At 40.2% G+C, this 20933-nt stretch overlaps 1 protein-coding gene across 6 annotated transcripts in view; it reads right to left on the minus strand.

The window, feature by feature from the left end:
• Positions 1-7852: 7852 nt before the first annotated feature.
• LOC129783152 (protein Hook homolog 3-like) overlaps positions 7853-20933 on the minus strand; it is a 124940-nt gene continuing 111859 nt past the window's right edge. For 5 of the 6 annotated variants that reach the window (XM_055792993.1, XM_055792992.1, XM_055792991.1 and 2 more), the window contains 6 exons: positions 18243-18277; positions 17326-17408; positions 14557-14657; positions 13331-13435; positions 13129-13200; positions 7853-8282 (listed from right to left, as the gene is read on the minus strand). In XM_055792993.1, the coding sequence (XP_055648968.1) occupies positions 8142-8282; positions 13129-13200; positions 13331-13435; positions 14557-14657; positions 17326-17408; positions 18243-18277 (537 nt within the window). In that variant the 3' untranslated portion in view covers positions 7853-8141. Of the gene's footprint in view, positions 8283-13128; positions 13201-13330; positions 13436-14556; positions 14658-17325; positions 17409-18242; positions 19763-20933 lie in introns of those variants that run through there. The other variant, XR_008745136.1, reaches the window with a different exon arrangement.

Genomic DNA, 20933 nt, shown 5'->3' on the forward strand with positions numbered 1-20933 from the left:
CCAACCCCCCTGCTCAAGCAGGGCCACCTAAAGCCAGTTGCTCAGGACCATGTCCAGACAGGTTTGGAGTAGCTCCAAGGAGGGAGATTCCACAACCCCTCTGGGCAACCTGTTGCAGTGTTCAACCATCCTCACAGTAAAGAAGAGTTTTCTTATGTTTGGAGGGAACCTCCTGTGTTTCTGTTTGTGCCCACTGCCTCTTTTCCTCTCACTGGGCACCACTGAAAAGAGCCTGGCTCTGTCTTCTTTGTACCCTCTCTTCTGATATTTTCACACATTGATGAGATCTCTCCCCCCTCCCCTGAGCCTTCTCTTCTCTAGGCTAAACAGTCCCAGCTTTCTCAGCCTTTCCTCATAGGAGAGATGCTTTAGTCCCTTAATCATCTTTGTGTCTCTTTGTTGGACTCTCTCTAGTAGCTCTATGTCTCTCTTCTTGTACTAAGGAGCCCCAAACTAGACACAATACTCCAGGTGGGGCCTCACAAGTGCTGAGTAGAGGGGAAGGATCACCTCCCTCGACCTGCTGACAACACTCCTCTAATGCAGCCCAGTATACCATTTGGCTTCCTTGTGTCAAGGGCACGTTACTGGATAATGCTCACCAGGACCCCCAGGTCCTTTTCTGACAAGCTGTTTTTCAGCTAGGTGGCCCCCCAGCATATATTGGTGTATGGGGTTGTTCCTCCACAGGTACAGGACTTGGCACTTCCCCTTGTTGAACTGTATGAGGCTCCTGTCAGCCCATTTCTTCACCCTGTCCAGGTCCCTCTAGATGGTAGCACGGCCCTCTGGTGTATCAGCCACTCCTCCCAGTTTTGTGTCATCTACAGGCTTGCTTAAGATCAATAATCTTCTCAGTCTGTATTCATTCATTCACTAATTTAATCAATTGATACATTTTTAAAAGAACTTTGTGTCTCATTTTTCAGTGAACCTATGAAAGTAAAGGGTGGGGAAAAAAAAAGGGACAAAACCAGAGAAGTCCAGAAATTCTCCAAACACTGCAAATACAAGATCTCCAAGAATTTACTGTATCAGGTGCAGGAAGTCTGAGGTTGACATGGCTGATAAAACAACTTCAGTTTTATTCATATAGGGTGAAACCTCAAATAGTCAACAGTAACTCAAAGTTAATTAAAAAAAAAAAAAAAAGCCATTCCAAGAGCTCATGATTCTTTTTCAAACTACAGTGAAAAAGCAGGATGCAGGTAGACATATTACTTCCTGGAACAGGTTCTTTTATCTTCTGCTTCCTTTCCCTCCAAACTTAGGAAATCATCGCATATTCTTACTTATTGCGTGCAGGGGTGACTCACAATCTCCTGCTGTTTTTCTGGACTTCCAGAGAGGGAAGACATCATAGATGCAAGGCAACACAATTAAATATGCTAGAAAGCTCTCAAATTCCTTGAGAATGGCAACCAGATATTGCTGGATCCTATGTATAATCTGACACCTCTCTCTTCATCCTATCCCCCCAAGTTGACATGAATGTAGCCCATGGAGATATTCTGAGTTCAAGGGAGATTTGTCCCTCAATATAAGAAGAGGTCATACCTCCATCTTACAAGAACAAGCAAAATTTCACTTCTACCTTCTCACATAAGCCATAAAATTGGAAAGCAATATCATTTCTAGTCCAGAAGGGAGCTGGACTAGAAGGGAAAGTGTACCTTGGCTGTGTGCAATCTGCCTGTCTCAAATCCCCACTCAAATTCCTTACTTACCTGATCATTTTGTTTATGTTATATTTTAACTTTTCTTTTTATCAGAAAAAAATACCTGTGTGTCACATTTCCAGCTTTAGCTAATACAATCATTCTAAGGAATGGTTTCTGAAAAAGTTTCTTCTGAAGCTCTTGATTTCCTGAGATCACACTTCAGTCAGAATTCTTCTCTCAAAACTTCTCTGCAGGTGACATCCCTGCAGTATGAATGCCTAAGACTTGCAGAAAAACACATGGTTATATAAGTATGTGGTGATGGAGGAACCTCTTTCCACTCTTTATTACACAGTACAGGTGAGGGAAAAGCTTGCAGAATTACCTAAGCTTGGTTTGGAGGTGTCAAAGTTTGTCAATACAAAATTATTGCTAAATACAGGGTCTGCATGCTACCTAAGACATGTGCACAAACCCTAGAAGTCAGAGTTAAATACCTGACTGAGTGCAAAAAACCTTTCCCCTCAATCCATGGGGAAGGGAAGAGGAAGAAGGAGAAGGAGAAGAGTTGAGTTCTGGGGAAAAAATTCTCCATAAGAGGAGTGAAATCCAGGTATTGTTTGCTTTGTAGGAAAAAATTTGAAAGACACATTCAGGATATTCTTCTTCAGAATGACTAACTAAAGGAAAATCAAGTGGTAAGTAAATATTTTCCAATTACTATATCTACAAAGAAAACATTGAGTTAATCAAACTCATCAAAAATATTCCAGGAAATTGCTAAGTGGACAGTATCATATACAAGAGTACTGAGAAAATGCAAAAGCTATTGGCACATGTTAAAATACAGGAACCATTTAAATTGCCAGAAACCTCTTGAATTTTCTTGACAACACTGGTAATGTGCAAGCTAAGATGTTCATAAAACAGCAACAGAAAAAGTCAACATTAATTCTTTCATAGTCTAATGAATATAAAATTGCTAGTGTTCCTTACTTGAATAGAAAGCTCCAGACAACTTTCAGAACAAGGATTGTTATCTTCAGGTGACAACAGAATCGCAAAGGATTCCCAATTGCTTAACTCCAATCAGATAAAAGTACCTGAGAGCTGATATGTACTTCTTTAATTTTAAAATATTGATAGCTGTGTGCTCTGATAGAGTTTCTTTTAGATACACATCAATAGATAGACACAATCAAATCATGCAGGTTTCTTACATTGGTATTGATCTGCAATGGTTGAGGAACAATAGTTTGTGCTCTTATTCGCCAGCCCAGATATTTCCAAGGGGGAAACTTTTGGACCTTTTCTGGTGCTATACAGAGACCAGCCAAATTCATGGCATCTGTGACAAGGGCTACAGCTTTCTCCATGACTTCGTGATGTTGTGCTGCCACTAAAAGTTCATCCATATAATGATACAATAACACAGTAGGCATAGCATTTCGGACAGGACTGAGTATTTTTGCAACATACCATTGACACATTGTAGGACTATTTTTCATACCTTGTGGCAGTACAACCCACTGATATCTCTGCAACGGAGCTTGCATGTTGATGCTTGGAATTGAAAAAGCAAATTTTGGGGCATCATCTGGATGCAACGGGATACTGAAAAATCAATCTTTAAGATCTATGACAGTTAGATGCCAGTGTCGAGGGATCATAGTTGGGGATGGGAGCCCAGGTTGGAGGGCTCCCATATCTTCCATAGCATCATTAATTTTTCTGAGATCATGGAGCAAGCGCCACTTGCCAGTTTGTTTTTTAATAACAAAAACAGGTGAATTCCATGGGCTAGTAGAAGGTACAATGTGTCCTTTGGACAGTTGTTCTGAGACTAAGTTTTGAAGTACGCAAAGTTTTTCCAAAGGAAGGGGCCATTGATCCACCCAAATAGGAACATCAGTTTTCCAGGTTATTTTTAGGGTGTCGCGCACTTCAATGGCCCCATCTAAAAATGTGTACAGATAGACATTCCCCATTGTGACAATACATCACGTCCCCACAAAACCATAGGGACAGGTAGCACAAAAGGTTTAACAGAAGCCACATGTCCCTCTGGTCCTTGAATTCAAATTAGTTCCAAACTCTGACGACTGTTACCGGTCCCCCCAATCCCAGCCAGTGTCTGAGAGACATTAGTCAATGGCCATTGCGGAGGCCATTTAGCTTGAGAAATTACTGTGACATCAGCTCCAGTGTCAATGATTCCATTTAGTGCTATTTGTTGGTCATTGTAAATAAGGGTACACTGATACATAGGTCGCTGTGGAGAAATGGATTGTACCCACAAAATATGAGGTAACCCTGTAGATCCAAAACCTCCTCTCCTCTGCGGAGGGTGATCAGTAGTAAGAAAGCTTACCCTTGCCAGAATCAGAATCAATTGCGCTATTCGACTACCTTGAGGTATCGTACAAGGCGGAAATGGAGTCCATGCCATAATTTTGATTTCGTCCACACTGTCAGAGTCAATAACACCTGGTAAAACAAATAGACCAGACAATGTTGTGGAAGATCTACCAATTAATAGAGCTTGTGTATCAGGGGGTAATGGTCCTTTGACATTTGTTGATAATAAATGAACCGAGGAATCGAGCAACGTTACTGTGTGTGAGGTTGCCAGGTCCAATCCGGCGCTGCCTGAGGTTGCTGGACAGAGACTTGAGGTGTCGGTACTTCTCTCCGAGCTTGTTGAAATGTCAGCTGTGGCACTTGTGTCTGCGCGCGTCACTGCCCCACGCTCCGTGGTCGGTTTCCCTGTATCGGTTGTCCCTGGAAGTCATACTTAGATCGACATTGATTAACATAATGACGCCCTTTCCGACATTTCGGACAAACTCCAACCAGGAGGTTGTTGTTTATTCCCTGCAGCCTGTGCAAGTCAATTTCTCTTTAGATGACCAGGCTTACCACAACCATAGCAATTTCCCACACCACGCATCGTTTCAAAAGCATCAGTCATAGCTTCAAACTTGTGGTCAACCGTACTGATTCGGTTACATGCTTCCACCATTTCCACCAGAGTGGGGTTTGGGTTGGGAAGAGACTTCAATAGCCTTTTACAATCAACATTAGCATTTTCAACAGCTAGTTTTGTTAGCAATAATATCCCGAGCTTCCGCATTATCTACTTGACGTTCCAAAGCCTGTTTTAGTCTATCAATAAACTGCATATAAGGTTCTCGAGACTCCTGAGTGATGTTAGTAAAAGCTTTTTGTGGCTTTTGTAAGTCAGGGACCTGGAAGAAAGCCTTTTTCGCCTCTTCTCTAATTGCCTCGAGAGCCGCACGGGGGCAGTTTTGAGCCTGTGCTACAGGATCAGCATGTGCACCGGTGCCTGTAAGATGTTCTATTGTTAGTGCAGCTAATGCAGCATCATTATGATTAACATACGTGAGTAGGAGTGCTTGCAGTCCTCCTCTCCAATGCGATTCCCATAACGTGTACTGAGTCGGGGTTAGTAACAATCGTGCTAAAGATTTCAAATCATGAGGAGTCATGATATAAGTATCAAACACAGAAGATAACAGACTTATAAAATAGGGAGAAGAAATACCATGTTCCGTAACTGTGCGGCGCAGTTCTTTTAACAACCGAAAAAGAAAGAGCCTCCCATCGTGCTCCCCCTGCCCAACCCTGAGTATACAAGACCGGAGCAACTATAGTTTTAGCCATTTCTAAATCCCCCTCCTTTAAGGCTTGTTTATTTTTGTCCACACATCACGTAGATCAGGAGGGTATACAGGAGGGTATAAATCAGGTTCTTTTTCAGGGTCTATCGGTCCTGGGTCAAAGGGATCTTCTTCTGGTGGATACTCCACTGCATTGACACCCAGGGGTCTAGAGCACTGTGACTTAGAGGCTGATAAGGAAAGAGCTGTAGGAGCTTGCGATTCCTCCTCCTCTCCTTCCTCTGGCTTTTCTTCCTGTGCTTTCATAGTCTCAAAAATAACTCTCCATGAAGAGAGCAAACGGTGGGACTCAGTATTGCCTTTTGTCGCAGAATCCCACAATTTCACCCCTGTGTCGTCCCAAAGTTCCCGCGTAAAAATTGTAGATGCAGTCACTGCGGGCATATTTACTTGCACCCATTTGAGCATTGCTTTAAGGTCTTGCTCAGAAATACTTTTCTTATGTTTATTAAGAAGACCTTTCATAAGCTCATAAACGTCTCTTTCTGGGGATGAAGCCTGATTCCCCATTACGGATTTCCCACAGCTCACCTCTCAACTCCGGAGGGATTTCAGGCCGGCCGGCTCCTGCTTCCTTTCAGTAGATCATTCAAAGTTCTGTGGGATTCACTGCAAGTCGCTCAGATAGGTGATTCGAGATCCCCTCCACGTCAGATCCTTCACCAGATCACGTCGGGGGTCACCTGAGAGCTGATATGTACTTCTTTAATTTTAAAATATTGATAGCTGTGTGCTCTGATAGAGTTTCTTTTAGATACACATCAATAGATAGACACAATCAAATTAATGGCAATAGCAAACTGTATTAGTAGACAAATCAAGGAGATATAACCTTCTATTAAAGTCTTGGCATCTCTTTCTTTCACAAATTGATTTTGGCAGTTTGGTAACAGACAAGAAGACCCAGCCAGATAAAAGTAAAAAGATAACTTTAAATATTCTTGTTTTCTTTTCATTTGGATGGTATATAAATGCTGTGTTGTCAATCAAGAATGTTAAATTCATTCAGAAAAATTATACTTGCTCCTTTGAACAAGAGCAATTATGGTAGACATATACATCAGTGATAAGACTTCAGAAGACATTGTTTACATTGCTGGAAAAAAATGCAAATAAAATAGAGTAAAAGTTTTTCAAACATATGCAGGTTTTTTGCCTGGATTTGATATGAACAGCTGATGCTTTAAAATAGTTTCTATAAATGCCACTCATCTATACCTATCCTTTGATTCAAGCATGCTGGTTTTAAATGATCCTTTGCCTTTTTCATGGTATGTGTAGATTAAAATATATCTTGAGATGGTTAAAGTAAAAGCTATTGTGTGTTTTATCTGAAGAGATATATAAAAAGTAAAAGCTTTCACTGGAGAAAGTATTAAAATAATGTTAAAAAGATAAATTTATAAACTAGACTATGAATATTAGGAACAAAACAGTTTAAATAAAAAGTTAAGATGAAATTGCCACAGAATGCATGCGTATGAAATTCTCCCTTGAGCAAATGTATTACAACAAATGATCAGATGTGCTTTGTGTCCAGCACCATCAATTACTTGAAATAAATGATAGGGAGAGCTAAGAATTACTCAGGGGATGCTATAGAACTTTGTAGGACCAGGGCCTAAATTAATAATAGGCACCCACATCCATTCCACTGACCAACAAAAAGGTGCTACAACGGCGAGATATTATTGGACAGTTACATGTTTAAAAGTTAGTACAATAAACAACAGTCAGTTTTCAACAGTTAGCAACAAAGAAACATGCCTCAAGAAGCTAGTACCGTTAGTAAGGCAACTGATATCATCCTCTGAATTAATATGTTAAAAATAGATCTTTTAGTAGGGGATAACAATTTGAATACATTAACTTCCATTTGAACATTAACACATTTGAACCTCAATGGATTGATCCATTATGTACTGTTAATGCCTTCTTTTAAATGAATGGTGCTGTGTCATATTAAAGCATTTTGAGTATTTAAAACTTTATATTATATTTATTTATTTATATGTGCATACACATGCATGCACACACACACACAAACTTCAACATGAGTGGAACAAACCATTTGAAAATATTCACCTGTCAGCAAACATAACAGTAGCTGATAAACAAAAGCAGATAGGAACCATTTTAAGGGAAGAATAAAGGAAAGCCTACAAAAATTCCACTTCCCTACTAAATGTCAAGCATCAAGAATAGGAGCAACCTCTGTATGTAGGAGATGTGTCTGGGCTTAAGGTTTTTTGTTTGTTTTAGGGTTTTGTTTTGGGGGGGCTGTTTGCTTTCTGCTTTTTTTAAAACTCATAAGCATCCTAAAAGGGAGCAATGGATGTGGCTAGGCTACTCTCATTGCCAATATTAGGTTTTATGGCTGCAAATACATTTCACAATAACATTATAGGATAATAATACATGTAGACACAAATATATCAACTGTGACAAATCTGTTTGCTATACAGCCTATATCAGGCTTTTCATATGAGATAAGGCTTCATAGAATTTTTAATGACTCCATTATTATACAACATTTATCTAGATTTTTTCCAAAACTTTTGCACAATCAGAAAGGCAAAGAGTAACAGAGACTCCAAAGAACATGAACAAAATACATTAGAACAATGAGAAACCATGATAAAACCCGTTTTTGAATTGAGAAATAACAGTGGTTACAAAGGACAAAGAGATAGGATACTGGTTGAGTTTCCAAAAATGTTATGTGCAACAAAAGTGGCCTGGATCACAGGGCAGTTTTCTTTCTAAAGGTAAGGCTTCTTTACCTTGCTGTTGCTGGCTGGACATAACCAGGGTAAGATCTCCTTGTGCTTGTGGCTTGCCTTTGTCTGGCTAGGAAGGACTGTCCTGAGCCTGTACTAATCAGTCTGTCTTCTGCTGCTTTTTTATGCAGAGTCATTCCCTATAAAGAGAAACTTATCAGTGAATACCAATAAATAATGATGAACAACTCATTTACAATTTATTCTTTCTTCTTCACAAACACAAGCTAATCTGGTTTTAATTTCAAGCATTATATTTTCAAGAATGGGGTTAAAACATTCTTCCTGAGCCTTTTTGAGGAGTTCACTTTTAATCATCATGCAAGTTTGCAGTAATTCTTGAGAAAAAGGACTCCCAATGTGCCAGGTCTTGAATCTATATTTCCACACATGAACACATGGTGCTATGACAAACCTTTTGAAAAGCCACCCACCCCCACCCCACCCTCACTCCCGTAAGTTGAGCTAGAAGAGCTCTCAATTATATTCTCCTTCTGTGGAAATACTAACATAATAGAAGTGATGGGAACATATTTTGGTGCTGGTAGATATCAAGTTGAACATGAGTCAGTAATGCATCCTTGTGCTAAAGAATGCCAACAGCATCCTGGGTTGCATAAGGAGTGTTGCCAGCAAGTCAAGGGAGGTGATCCTTCCCCTCTACTCAGCACTGGTGAGTCCACATCTGGAGTCCTGTGTCCAATTATGGGCTCCCCAGTACAAGAGAGACATGAACATGCTGGAGAGCATCCAGAAAGGGGCCATGAAGATGATAAAGGAGCTAGAGCAGGGGTCCTCAAACTACGGCCCACGGGCCGGATACGGCCCCCCAGGGTCCTCAATCCGGCCCCCGGTATTTACAGACACCCCCGCGCCGGGGGTTGGGGGGGGAAACCAAGCAGCCGCAGATGACCTCCTGACACTTCATCCGCGCGCCGGCCTCCGCAGCCCCCACGCACCCGCCGGGACCGGGCTGGAACCAGCGCCTCGTCCTCGACCTGCCCCCCCCCCTCCCCCCTCCAGGGGGCGCCTCTCGGCTACAAACCGCGCCGCCGCCGCCCCGTCCTCCTCCTCCTCCTCCTCTGCGGTGCGCGGCGGGCGAGAGGCGCGGGCATGTCCTCTGCCGGGCAAGCTCAGTCGGCAGCCTCTGCACTGCGAGGTCCAGCCAACTCGGGCGAATCGCCAGAGCCCCGGCGCGGCAAAGTCCCTTCAGTCCCTTCTGGCCACCCTGTCCGGACTGCGCGGCCGGGCTGAGGAGGGGGGCGGCGGCATCAGCGAGGGGGGCGGCTCCCCCGTCTCTCCCTCCCTCCCTCCAGCTCCCAGGCAGGACAAGCAAGCCAGCACCAGTGGGAAGCGTGCGCACCATCATGTCAAAAAAAAAGAAAAATTGACTCCGAGTGCGGGGTATTCCAAGAAAAGTGGACTTCTGATTATTTTTTCACGGAGTACAAAGAAAGAGCTGTTTGTCTGATATGCCAGAATTCAGTGTCTGTGTTCAAGGAATACAATTTGCGTCGACACTACCAACCTCAACATAAAGATAAATATGATTCTTTGGTCGGACAAGTGAGAAAAGATAAAATATTAAGACTGAAACATGGATTGACAACTCAGCAAAATACTTCTGTGAAGCAAAAGCAGCTCAATATATCATCACTTTGAGCAAGCTATCAAGTTGCCAAGCTCATAGCGCGCACTGGCAGAGCATTCACAGAGGGAGAATTTGTTAAAGAATGCTTTCTTTCGGTGGCCAAAGAGATGTGTCCAGAGAAGGCGCATTTATTTAGTACAGTGAGTCTTTCAGGACCTACAATTACACGAAGGATTGAAGAAATGGGGGAAAATTTGAATCTGCAGTTGCAAAACTCCTCAAAAAAACTTTGCTATTTCTCATTGGCACTCGACGAAAGCAATGATGTTCGTGATTCTGCACAACTTCTAATTTTAATTTGTGGGACAAATCATTCTTTCAAAGTCACGGAGGAGCTTGCTGCACCGAAAAGCATCAAAGGAACAACTACAGGAGAGGATATCTATGAGAAAGTTTGCCAAACTATGAATGATTTGGAGCTGGACTGGGGTAAACTATTCAGTGTGACAACTGATGGTGCTCCTAGCATGGTGGGGTCCATGAAAGGAGTGGTTGCACACATTAACAAAGAGATGGACAAACGCAGCCATTCACATCCAATAGCCATACACCGCATCATCCACCAACAAGCACTGTGTTGTAAATCACTGAAGCTGGACTCTGGCATGAAAATTATGGTTTCTTGTGTTAACTTCATTAGAGCTCATGCACTAAACCACAGACAGTTTCAGGAATTTCTGTCTGAGCTAAATGTTGCCTATGAAGATATTCTGTACCACACAGAAGTCCGTTGGCTGAGTCTAGGGAGAGTTTTGAAACAATTTTATGACTTACTTCCACAGGTTTATGATTTTGTGCTTTCTAAAAACAAAGAAGTACCAGAGCTCAAAGATGCGTTTCTGACAGATGTAACAGAGCTACTCAACAATTTCAATGTCCAACTTCAAGGAAAGGGGAAGCTCATCTGTGATATGTATTCACATGTGAAAGCATTTCAAGTCAAATTAGACCTGCTCATTAACCAAGCAAAGGAGGAAAACTTCTGCCATCTCCCCACAACTCAAAACCTGTCTGCAGAAAAAACAGCAGTTGCATTCCCAAACAAAACATGTATGGATGTACTAGAAATGTTGCAAAAGGAGTTTCAAATTAGATTTAAAGAGCTTCGTCTCCATGAACAGGACATACAGCTTTTCCGGAACCCATTTTCTGTTGACATTGAAACTGTTGATCCGATTTACCAAATGGAATTGGCCGAACTACAGACCTGTGATCGCTGAAAGATGCATTCAAATCAAGCAGCCTTACTAATTTCTATGCATCTCTCCCCTCAGAGACATCATAATCTCAGGAACCACGCACTCAAAATTGCAACCATCTTTGGCAGCACCTATGTCTGTGAGCAGACTTTTTCCCGAATGAAACATCTGAAATCTCCAGTCAGATCCAGACTAACTGATGAACACTTGCATCACTTGCTACGACTAGCAGTGACAAATATGGAACCTAACATTGACCACCTCATTAGCCAAAAGCAGGCCCATAGTTCACATTGAAATATTATTTGGTTTTGTTGATTACAATTGTTCTTCATTTTAAATATTGCATTCTTTTTCCTGTTTTTTGTGCACTACTACAAAAAAAAGATGTGCAGTGTGCATAGGAATTCATTCATTTTTTTCCAAACTATAGTCCAGCCCTCGACAGTGTCTGAGGGACAGTGAACCAGCCCCCTGTTTAAAAAGTTTGAGGACCCCTGGACTAGAGCATCTTTCATACAAGGAGATGCTGAGAGAGCTGGGATTGTTTAGCCTGGAGAAAAGAAGGCTCAGGGGGGATCATCTCATTAATGTGTACAAATACCTAAAGAGAGGGTGTAAAGAAGATGAAGCCAGGCTTTTTTCATTGGTGCCCCGTGAGAAGACAAGAGGCAGTGGGCACAAACAGAAACACAGGAAGTTCCCTCTGAACATAAGAAAACTCTTCTTTACTGTGAGGGTGCTTGAACACTGCAACAGGTTGCCCAGAGGGGTTGTGGAACCTCCATCCTTGCAGAGATGCAAAAGCCATCTGGATGTAGCCCTGGGCAACCATCTCTAGGTGTCTCTGCTTGAGCAGGGGGGTTGGACCAGATTATCTCCAAAGGCCTTTCCAACCTTAGCTATTCTGTGTTTCTCTGGTTTTGATAGAATCTGTCTTTAGCAGAAGCTTGGAGCTATGAAATATTTCCACTGTTGAATGGCAGGGAAAAGAAGAAAATCACATACTGACTGGGAGACCCTAACCAGTATGAGATGATAGAAGCTATGGTGGGCTGTGGATAAAATCAGAGACTAACTAAAAGGAAGAAGCAGATGAAGCTATCACTAATCATCTTCGTCCATATGAGAGTCAGGCTACTGAACTGTATCTCTCAGCTCAACCTTGTCTTCTGCTTACCAGTGGTACCAACATTATGTAGTTGGACAAGGGCACCAGGTAACCTGAAAGTGCCTTCAATACCAAAAAAAAATCAAATGCTCTGTTTAAACACCATTTTACTCTCCTACTCATGAACATAGCAGGAACATAAAACAGCAAGAAGGAAACTCTTCCAAGAGAAGACAGAGTGAAATAATTTAACCTCTATGATGAAACAGAAACATGTTACAGGGAGGTCAGGGACTCCTATCAGGAGAGCAGTTTCAAAGCAGCCACACTCTATCAAAGGTAAAGTCTTGAACACATTTGCTGAAGATGAACAATTCCTTGCAAAAATATCTAACACTGTGATTGCTATACAATTCCCTTATGCTTTGGGTAGTGTAAGTGAGGCTTGACCCTGCACTCACCCCTTTTCATATGTAGTAAACAGAATGAAAGAACCAAAAATGTATAGCTTGGTAAATGCCCTAAGAAATGTATCAGGTTTGCACAAAACTACCTGCATTGTCACTCTAATGAAATAGAAACAAGCAGAAGATTGGGGAGGGGGAAAAGAAGAGAATTAATTTGAGTATTAGAAGACAGTCTAATTAAATATCTGAAATTACAAAAAAAGAAAACTAATTAAAGATCTGAAATTCCAAAAAAGAAAACTGAGGCTTCCTTTCCACCCACAAAGTGATGCTTCAGGTTTTGAAACTTGAAAATAACAACCACGTTGGGTTCTATATTATGAACTGAGGTTTACTTTGTTGTTTTTCAGTATGAACTCTGTCAAGCCTTTTACAAGTTTATTGGTTTCCACTAGGAGTTAACTGCTATATAATGATAACTAAAAGAGAATGCTTTCATCTGCATATATATTTGAAAATATTTTACATATAAAAATATTATAAATAAATGAAGACCTTGATAAACACCACAGAAACAACTAAGATTTTTTAATTGTTTTTAAGTTTGCAGATTCTTACCATATTATACCAGGCACTAACAATAAACTTCTCTTCCATTTCTCTTTGACTCTTTGTTTTTTCATATTCTTTCTAAAAAAAACAAAATCCCATTTATTTAAAATTGTTTAACTGCAGAGAAAAGTAGATATTAGAGAAGCACAGTCTATACCCAAAAATGAGGAAACACAAAAGATCTACTGGGAAACGTGGAGATTATTACCTCTAATGAATGGAACATTCTGTCGCGTTCCTGCAACTGATTTTTCAGTGCCTGAATCTCAGGAGCTGCACCCTGGTTTTGTTTAGGATCTAAGGTGCGGATAACCTGTGAGAGGAAAACCATTTTGTCTTTAATTCAGTGTTGGAAAAGGCATCAAGGCATTATAACTGCATAGGGCAAATTAAGAGACATAGAAGTGACTTAAACCACGTCAATATAATAAAGTAAAATGCCATTTTAAAATGTCAAACAAAAGAATGCTTAATTTTAAAAAGCTGACATATAATACAAATACATCTCTCCCCTAATAAAACAGAGGATCTAAATTGTCAACCAGGATGATGGAGACTATCTCTAAACAACAGCCATGGAAGTGTCACACATTATCTGAAATGTACTCTAACAGGACTGTCAAACAAGTGTTGATAGGAGAAAGCAAGACCTCAGAGGTTCAATATCTTGAACACAAGGAAGCAGTTCCTCCCCCCAATTCTGTACCGCCATGGGGCCAGAGCATGTGAAACCTTTCCTTGAAGCCTTTTTCTCTTTATAGCTAAAGATTACCTATCTGTTACCCCTCAACTCACTCTTCACTGTGGACTCAAGGACTACTTCTATCTGGAAAGAGGCTGGAAAGATTCAGGGATCTGGAGTATCAGTAATGCAAATTTTAGAAAGTTCCGCTACAGCCAAGAAAAATCCATGGTAGTGCATGTGTGATGAAGTTTCTGCCACTAAGTAAGATGAGGGGAAAAACTAACTACATTCTTATGTGGTGCCCATCAGAGACAGCATTTGAATGCTAACAAATACTCAAGAACTATTCCAGTAAAGGCTGAGGTTTTAAAGTTTGTCCTAGTAAACAGCTGAAAAAATTTTTAAAAACATATGATTCCTAGCATGGACATGACTTCAGCCAAACTGCATAATTCACTGATGAGCCTGTAAGAACTCCCACCAAGAAATAGGTTATCATAATTTCAGGAAGTGATTAACACCATCTCTGTGTTATCCACTGGCATTTACGACTCTTAAGAAGCTTTGTCTGGGTAACTCTAATATAAATCTGTATCAGTGGGGTACATACATGTACAGAAGTAGTACAAAGGGTTTTGGTTAGATAGTAGTCATGCGTATAGTTAATTAATTTAGTTTTATTCCTACAGAGTGAAAATGTGGTACAGCCTGTTGGGGAAGGATTGTTAACTTGGAACCCAGACACTTACACTTTTGGCCTTTTCCAAATACTTTTTGTATCGTTCTTCCATTTGTTTCATTTCTTCATCTTTTTTTCGCAAAGCTTCTTGTAATTCTTCAATTTTGAGTGCTTTATGTCAGGATTAGAGAATAAAATAATTACATTAAATTTATTTACACGCATTTAAACAGACATTAAACCCACAGCAGGACTTTAATTCGGTTAAGAAAAGCTTACATAAGGAATTAAAAATTCTTATTGATGCAGTGGACACAATAAGTTTAATTCAAAACCTCAGAAACGCATATGAAAAATGGTATATTGTAGTTCAAATGAACAGAAGTTTAACAGCGCAGTGAGAAGCAAGGTTGTTGCTCATATCTGCCCAAAGGTAGTAATGAACAAAATTCTTCAAATTGTGACATGAAAACACTCCAATTATGTTTTCTTCTGTCCTTGTTTCAGCTGGGATGGAGTTAATTATCTTCTTAGGAGCTAGTTCAGTGCTGTGTTTTAGCTTTGATGTGTGACTTTTCAGTTCCCCAGGCCTTGTTAGTGAAAAGGCTGGAGGGGCGCAAGGAATTGGGAGGGGACACAGCCAGGTCAGCTGACCCGAATTAGCCAAAGAGGTATTTCATACCATGGGCCATCATGCTTGGTATATATACCTGGAGGTTGCCTAGGGCAGGCAGGTTGTTGCTCGGGGACTGGCTGGGCATTGGTTGGTGGGTGGTGAGCAGTTGCATTGTGCACCACGTGTTTCTTTCTACCTTGCCCTCTGGATTTTATTCTTTCCCTTCCCCTTTTCATTATAACTGCTATTGTCATCATTGTTATTATTGTTCTTTCATTTTCATTCTATTTCAATTATTAAATTGTTCTTATCTCAACCCTTGAATTTTACATTCCTTTACAACTCTCCTCCCCATCCCTCTGGGAGAGGGGAGTGAGCGAGTGGCTGCATGGTACTTAATTACAAGCTAGGGTTAAATCACAACATCTTCACATCATTCTCAAGAAGTGATGCAGACCAACAGGACAGTTTCACTGTACAGACAATTTCCTGTGTTGATTTAAGAATGTGCCAAGCCACTACTACTTGTGCAAGCTATACATACTACTTGCATGTCAGAGAAAGATCAAATTTGTCATTGTTGATCAAATAGTATATAACATTGGTGTCTGGTTCTCAGACAATGATAAATGTTTGACAAGACAATCTATTTGTTTTGTAACCTCATTTTTCAGTTTTTATTTATGTTTATTTACAGTTTTCTCTCTATGCATAAGGAAAACACAAAGATGATGACTGGGTAAGATTTCTTCCACTGATCTGTTACAGAACCAATTGCAGGTATTCATCAAGGCTATAGAATCTGTTTTTCAAAATTGTATAATTCTGGCACAAACTTCTTGGCTATAATTCAATCCAGTTAAAAGAATCCAAAGAAACAACCCACACACCATTTACCCTACTCATGGAAAGAAAGGAAGAAGTATAACTACTATAACTGTTTTTGTCATATCAAGATAGAAGCTCAGCCCAAGGTTTTCCACAAAAAACTTACAATTCAAGTAAGCTAAACAGAAAAGTCTGATTATGCTCTAAATTTTAGAAGTTAGGGACTCAGAAAACCAGGCCCCTTTCTGCCTTGCCCCCACAACTGAGGCCTGTTAAGTATGGAAGTATTACATACTCATTAACTACTCAGCCTCTGAATTTCATCTCCAGTTATCATTTTCTAAAATGTGGAATTTTGTAACATAATATTGTTCTGTGGTTTTAACTGGAAACTAATGAAAATTTCTTGGATCTAAAATTTACCTAATGATTATGCAATCATTAGGTAGCTGGAAAGCTGCCAAGCAGAAAAGGACCTGGGGGTGTTGGTCGACAGCCATCTGAATATGAGCCAGCAGTGTGCCCAGGTGGCCAAGGCGGCCAACAGCATCCTGGCTTGGATCAGAAACAGTGTGGCCAGCAGGACTAGGGAATAATTGTCCCTTTGTACTCTGTATTGGTGAGGCAGCACCTTGAATACTGTGTTCCGTTTTGGGCCCCTCACTACAAGATAGATATTGAGGTGCTGGAGTGCATCCAAAGAAGAGCAATGAAGCTGGTGAAGAGTCTAGAGAACAAGTCTTATGAGGAGCGGCTGAGGGAACTGGGGTTGTTAGGCCTGGAGAAAAGGAGGCTCAGGGAGGCTCAAGGGGGACCTTATCACTCTCTACCACTACCTGCAAGGAGGTTGTAGGCAGGTGGGTGTCGGTCTCTTTTCCCAGGTAACAAGTGATAGGACAAGAGGAAATGGCCTCAGGTTGTGCCAGGGGAGGTTTAAATCGGATATTAGGAAAAATTTCTTCACTGAAAGGATTGTCAAGCATTGGAACAGGCTGCCCAGGGAAGTGGTTGAGTCACCATCCATGGAGGCATTTAAAAGACATGTAGACATGGCGCTTAGGGACATGGTTTAGTGGTAGACTTGGCAGTGTTAGGTTAATGGTTGGACTTGATGATCTTAAAGGTTTTTTCCCAACCTAAATGATCCTATGATTCTATCATTCTTTGCCATGGTGGGCTCTAAAATGTGATCTGCTACATCTCAAGAATTAGTAGCATGTTTTTGGTCATTATAGCTTTCAGAGTAATTAACACCACATACCACTACCACTTGAAACATATTTTGGTTTTCTTACAGCTTTCATAGATATTAAATTAAATATTAATTAAAGATCATTCCCTGCATGCAAAACATTTTACAGTTAAAAGAAATGGAGTGCATATCAGAAAACTCACAATTGTTATTACATCTTGGTTCCAAATCCTCAATAATAGCTCGTTTCTTCTGTAGCTCATTGTTAGCTTCATGGAGCTTCTCACTGTTACAAGCCATAAAAACATGCATTATTTTTCCAATACTCTTATCCTCTTGGATGAACATTAAATGATAAAATAAAAAAAACCCAAACCCTTGGAGTATGGTATATTTTGGGAGTAGTATGGTATATTTTGGGAGTATAGTTGACTTGGCTGTGAGGCACGAGGACATATGTGTTAATGTCTATGAGAATGTTTATAAAATATACTAAAAAGCATTACCATATATGCAGAATTATAAAATCAAACAGCTCTATTCTCAGCCCAGAATTATATACTTACTTTAGAATTTACAATAAATTGTAGAAAGCATGCTTGAAGTGTATAATATCAATAGTTGTGATAAGATTTGGGAAGAATGGCTTACCCCCTCCCAAAGTTACAGAGAGACTATACTTTCTAGTAAGCCAGTTAACAAGCAAACAATTCTTTAAGTAAAACTTCCAGTTTAAAAAAAGTGTAAAATTAAGAACAGTGCAGAAATAGTATAACAGAAAGATCACACTCACTAAAATGTTATTTTTTATTCCATAATGTATACTAAAATATAAAAAGGTAAATATTGTTTATATTGAAATGTTTTCCTCAGAGCAAAATTAATTATTCCTCTTAACTTAAGCTTTACACTATTTTAAATATAATTTTCTAATCACCAGAAATAATGCTTCAATAACAGATTCTCTACATATTCCTGAGCTATATGCATTTCTCTTCATATATATCTTCCAAATGCACTACTGCCTGCCCACTACTGTTAGTGGCTAAGCATCTGCTAAGCATATGGAAAGCAAATAATTTCATGTGGCAAGCAAAATATGGAAAGCTTTATTACTTACAGATGCTCTTCAAGTTTCTTTTGCAGAAGCAGGGACTAAAATAGAAAGTCAAAGGTGTCAGTTACTTTAATATGTTATGGTGCTTAGTATGATTTCAGTTCTATTAAAATATATAATTTAACAATTATAACCAGAACACAGACATTTAATTTCACCCATTTTTAGGTCATAATTGTATAGCAGTTTTCTGTAGTTGTTCTTTCCTTGATAGCTGTGGACTTCCCCAAAATCAGAATGCCTTATAACTTCACAAATACTTTCTTGGAATTGGATCAATATATGAGAGATCCATTAATGACAAAATTGTATTTCAGTTGTTTTCATTGCTTTGTGATTCAGTACTTTTGTAGATTAGACTAATTTAAATTAGACTCAATTAAATTAATTTAAAATTAGATAGTGGAAAATTTGCTTGAAGAGCTTTCCAATGCATCAAAGCAATTTCACATAAAGACTCGAGGTAAAATTCTGTCCCTGCAAAAATTAGATGGAGTAGAATGCTACTGACCAGAGGACAGCAGAAATTTTATCCTCAATTGCTCTGCTTTTCTTTGTTTTCATATTTTTCTTTGCCTAAAAATATGTAAATATAATACACCTTATGGTGTTCTGATTTTTGGCTAAGTCACATTTGAATAAGCTCTTGTCAGGGGGGATGGTGGTGATGCGCTTCAAAATAAATTTTAGTTTAATCATAAACTTGCTTTATATACATCAAGCATCTTTTAAAATCAAAACCATAAATGCCTATAAAGTAAAAGTAGTATTAAGTAAACAGAAAGCCATACTCACAATAGCCTTGAGCAGAAACCCATGCCAGGAAACAAAGATGACATATTAGCATAAAGCAAAACCAGCAACCAACAGAAGAAACTATTCAGTAACTCATGAACAGAAAAGCTTAAATCCATGCATTTTTTCCAGACATGTACATTTTTCTTACTTCTCTGTTCTCATTAACAGTTTAATCCTGTCATATTTTCTGGAGAGTTTGGGAAAGCCAGTAAAAATTATCCATACTGTGTTCAAGTATATGAAGGCTTTTCCACTTTCATACATATGCAAACATCATACTCAAACCACAGTTTCAAAGAAATGCAGTTGCTGTCATGAAAAGTAATTTTAACATTGAAGTCACATTAGTAGCTGTACTGTTTTTGGCTGGGATAGAGTTAATTTTCTTCATAGTAGCTTGTATGGGGCTATGTTTTGGATTTGCGCTGGAAACAGTGTTGATAATACAGGGGTGTTTTGGTTGTTGCTGAGCAGTGCTTACACAGAGTCAAGGCCTTTTCTGCTTATCACACTGCCCTGTCAGTGAGTAGGCTGGGAGTGCACAAGAAATTGGGAGGGGACACAGCTGGGACAGCTGACCCCAACTGATCAAAGGGATATTCCATACCATATGACATCATGCTTAGCAATAAAAGCTGGGAGAAGAATGAAGGAAAGAGGGGATGTTCAGAGTGATGGTGTCTGTCTTTCCAAGGAACGACGAAGCCCTGATTTCCTCGAAATGGCTGTCAATGGGAAGTAGAGAACGAACTCCTTATTTTGCTTTGTTTATACGTGTAGCTTTTGCTTTACCTATTAAACTGTCTTTATTTCTACTAAACTGTCTATCTCAACCCATGAGTTTTTCTCACTTTTACCCTTCCAATTTTTTCCCCCATCCCACTGTTGGGGGAGCGAGTGAGCAGCTGTGTGGTGCCTCACTGCCTACCCAGTTTAAACTACAACAGTAGCAAAGCAGCAGACAGTATGTTGGGCTGTGATAAACATGTAGAGATACATGTATTATGGTGAGGAGTCCTCAAGGGCTCTTATGTCTGGGTGCCAGCAACTGGGGAGACTGGGATCCAGTGGTCAGCTACTGGGCAGATTGAGTGTCTGAGCCCTGTTGCTGAAGGCATCCACATTATACATATATACATATATTTGCACTAGTGGACCTCTATCCTGCTCAGCCAGAGAGGGGAGCAGGATGAAGCTGTTGGTGCTGTCTGTGTTCATGTGAGTGCTCTGTGTGTCTGTCTGTGATCTGTATGGCCAGCCATGTATATATGCATATATGTGGTATATAAGTGTGCTCTGTGTGCGTATGCTTACTGGGAATATATTGGTTGGACCTGGAGACATGGAGCTGTGGCAGCCTCGTCTCTCTTGGGCTGATGAATCTGGCCTAAATTCCCCTAACAGATTTAACAGGCTGGCTGCTTTGAGTAGAAAGATGGAGCAAACATCCAGACCCTTAAAGGTACCTTCCAACTTAAAGTATTTTCTGATTTGAACAACCTGGTCTAGTGGCAGGTGTCCCAGCCCATGGCAGGGGGGGGTTGGAACTAGGTGATCTTTAAGGTTCCTTCTAACACAAACCATTCTACGATTCTACATTTTCTTTTCTGCTCGTTTAAGAGTACATGTAGGCAAATATTCAGAACCCAACAAGATAGGTCCATGGAGGTAGTGCCTATATATCACTGCTCATGTGGTCAAATTTATACTGAAGCTAGGAATGCAGCTGGTGCATCATGAGCTTCAAGCTCTGCCTGGTACCCACATCAGACTGTACAGTTCCATGTGTAAACCTGTGCTGGCATGGTTTTGCTGATAACAGAACCCAAACCAGCTCAGATTATACCTACATGGGCTGTAGTCAGTCCTTTAAGTGCACTGTAGACATATCTTAAA

This window comes from Falco peregrinus, chromosome W, assembly GCF_023634155.1.
Source record: "Falco peregrinus isolate bFalPer1 chromosome W, bFalPer1.pri, whole genome shotgun sequence".
NCBI lineage: Eukaryota > Metazoa > Chordata > Aves > Falconiformes > Falconidae > Falco > Falco peregrinus.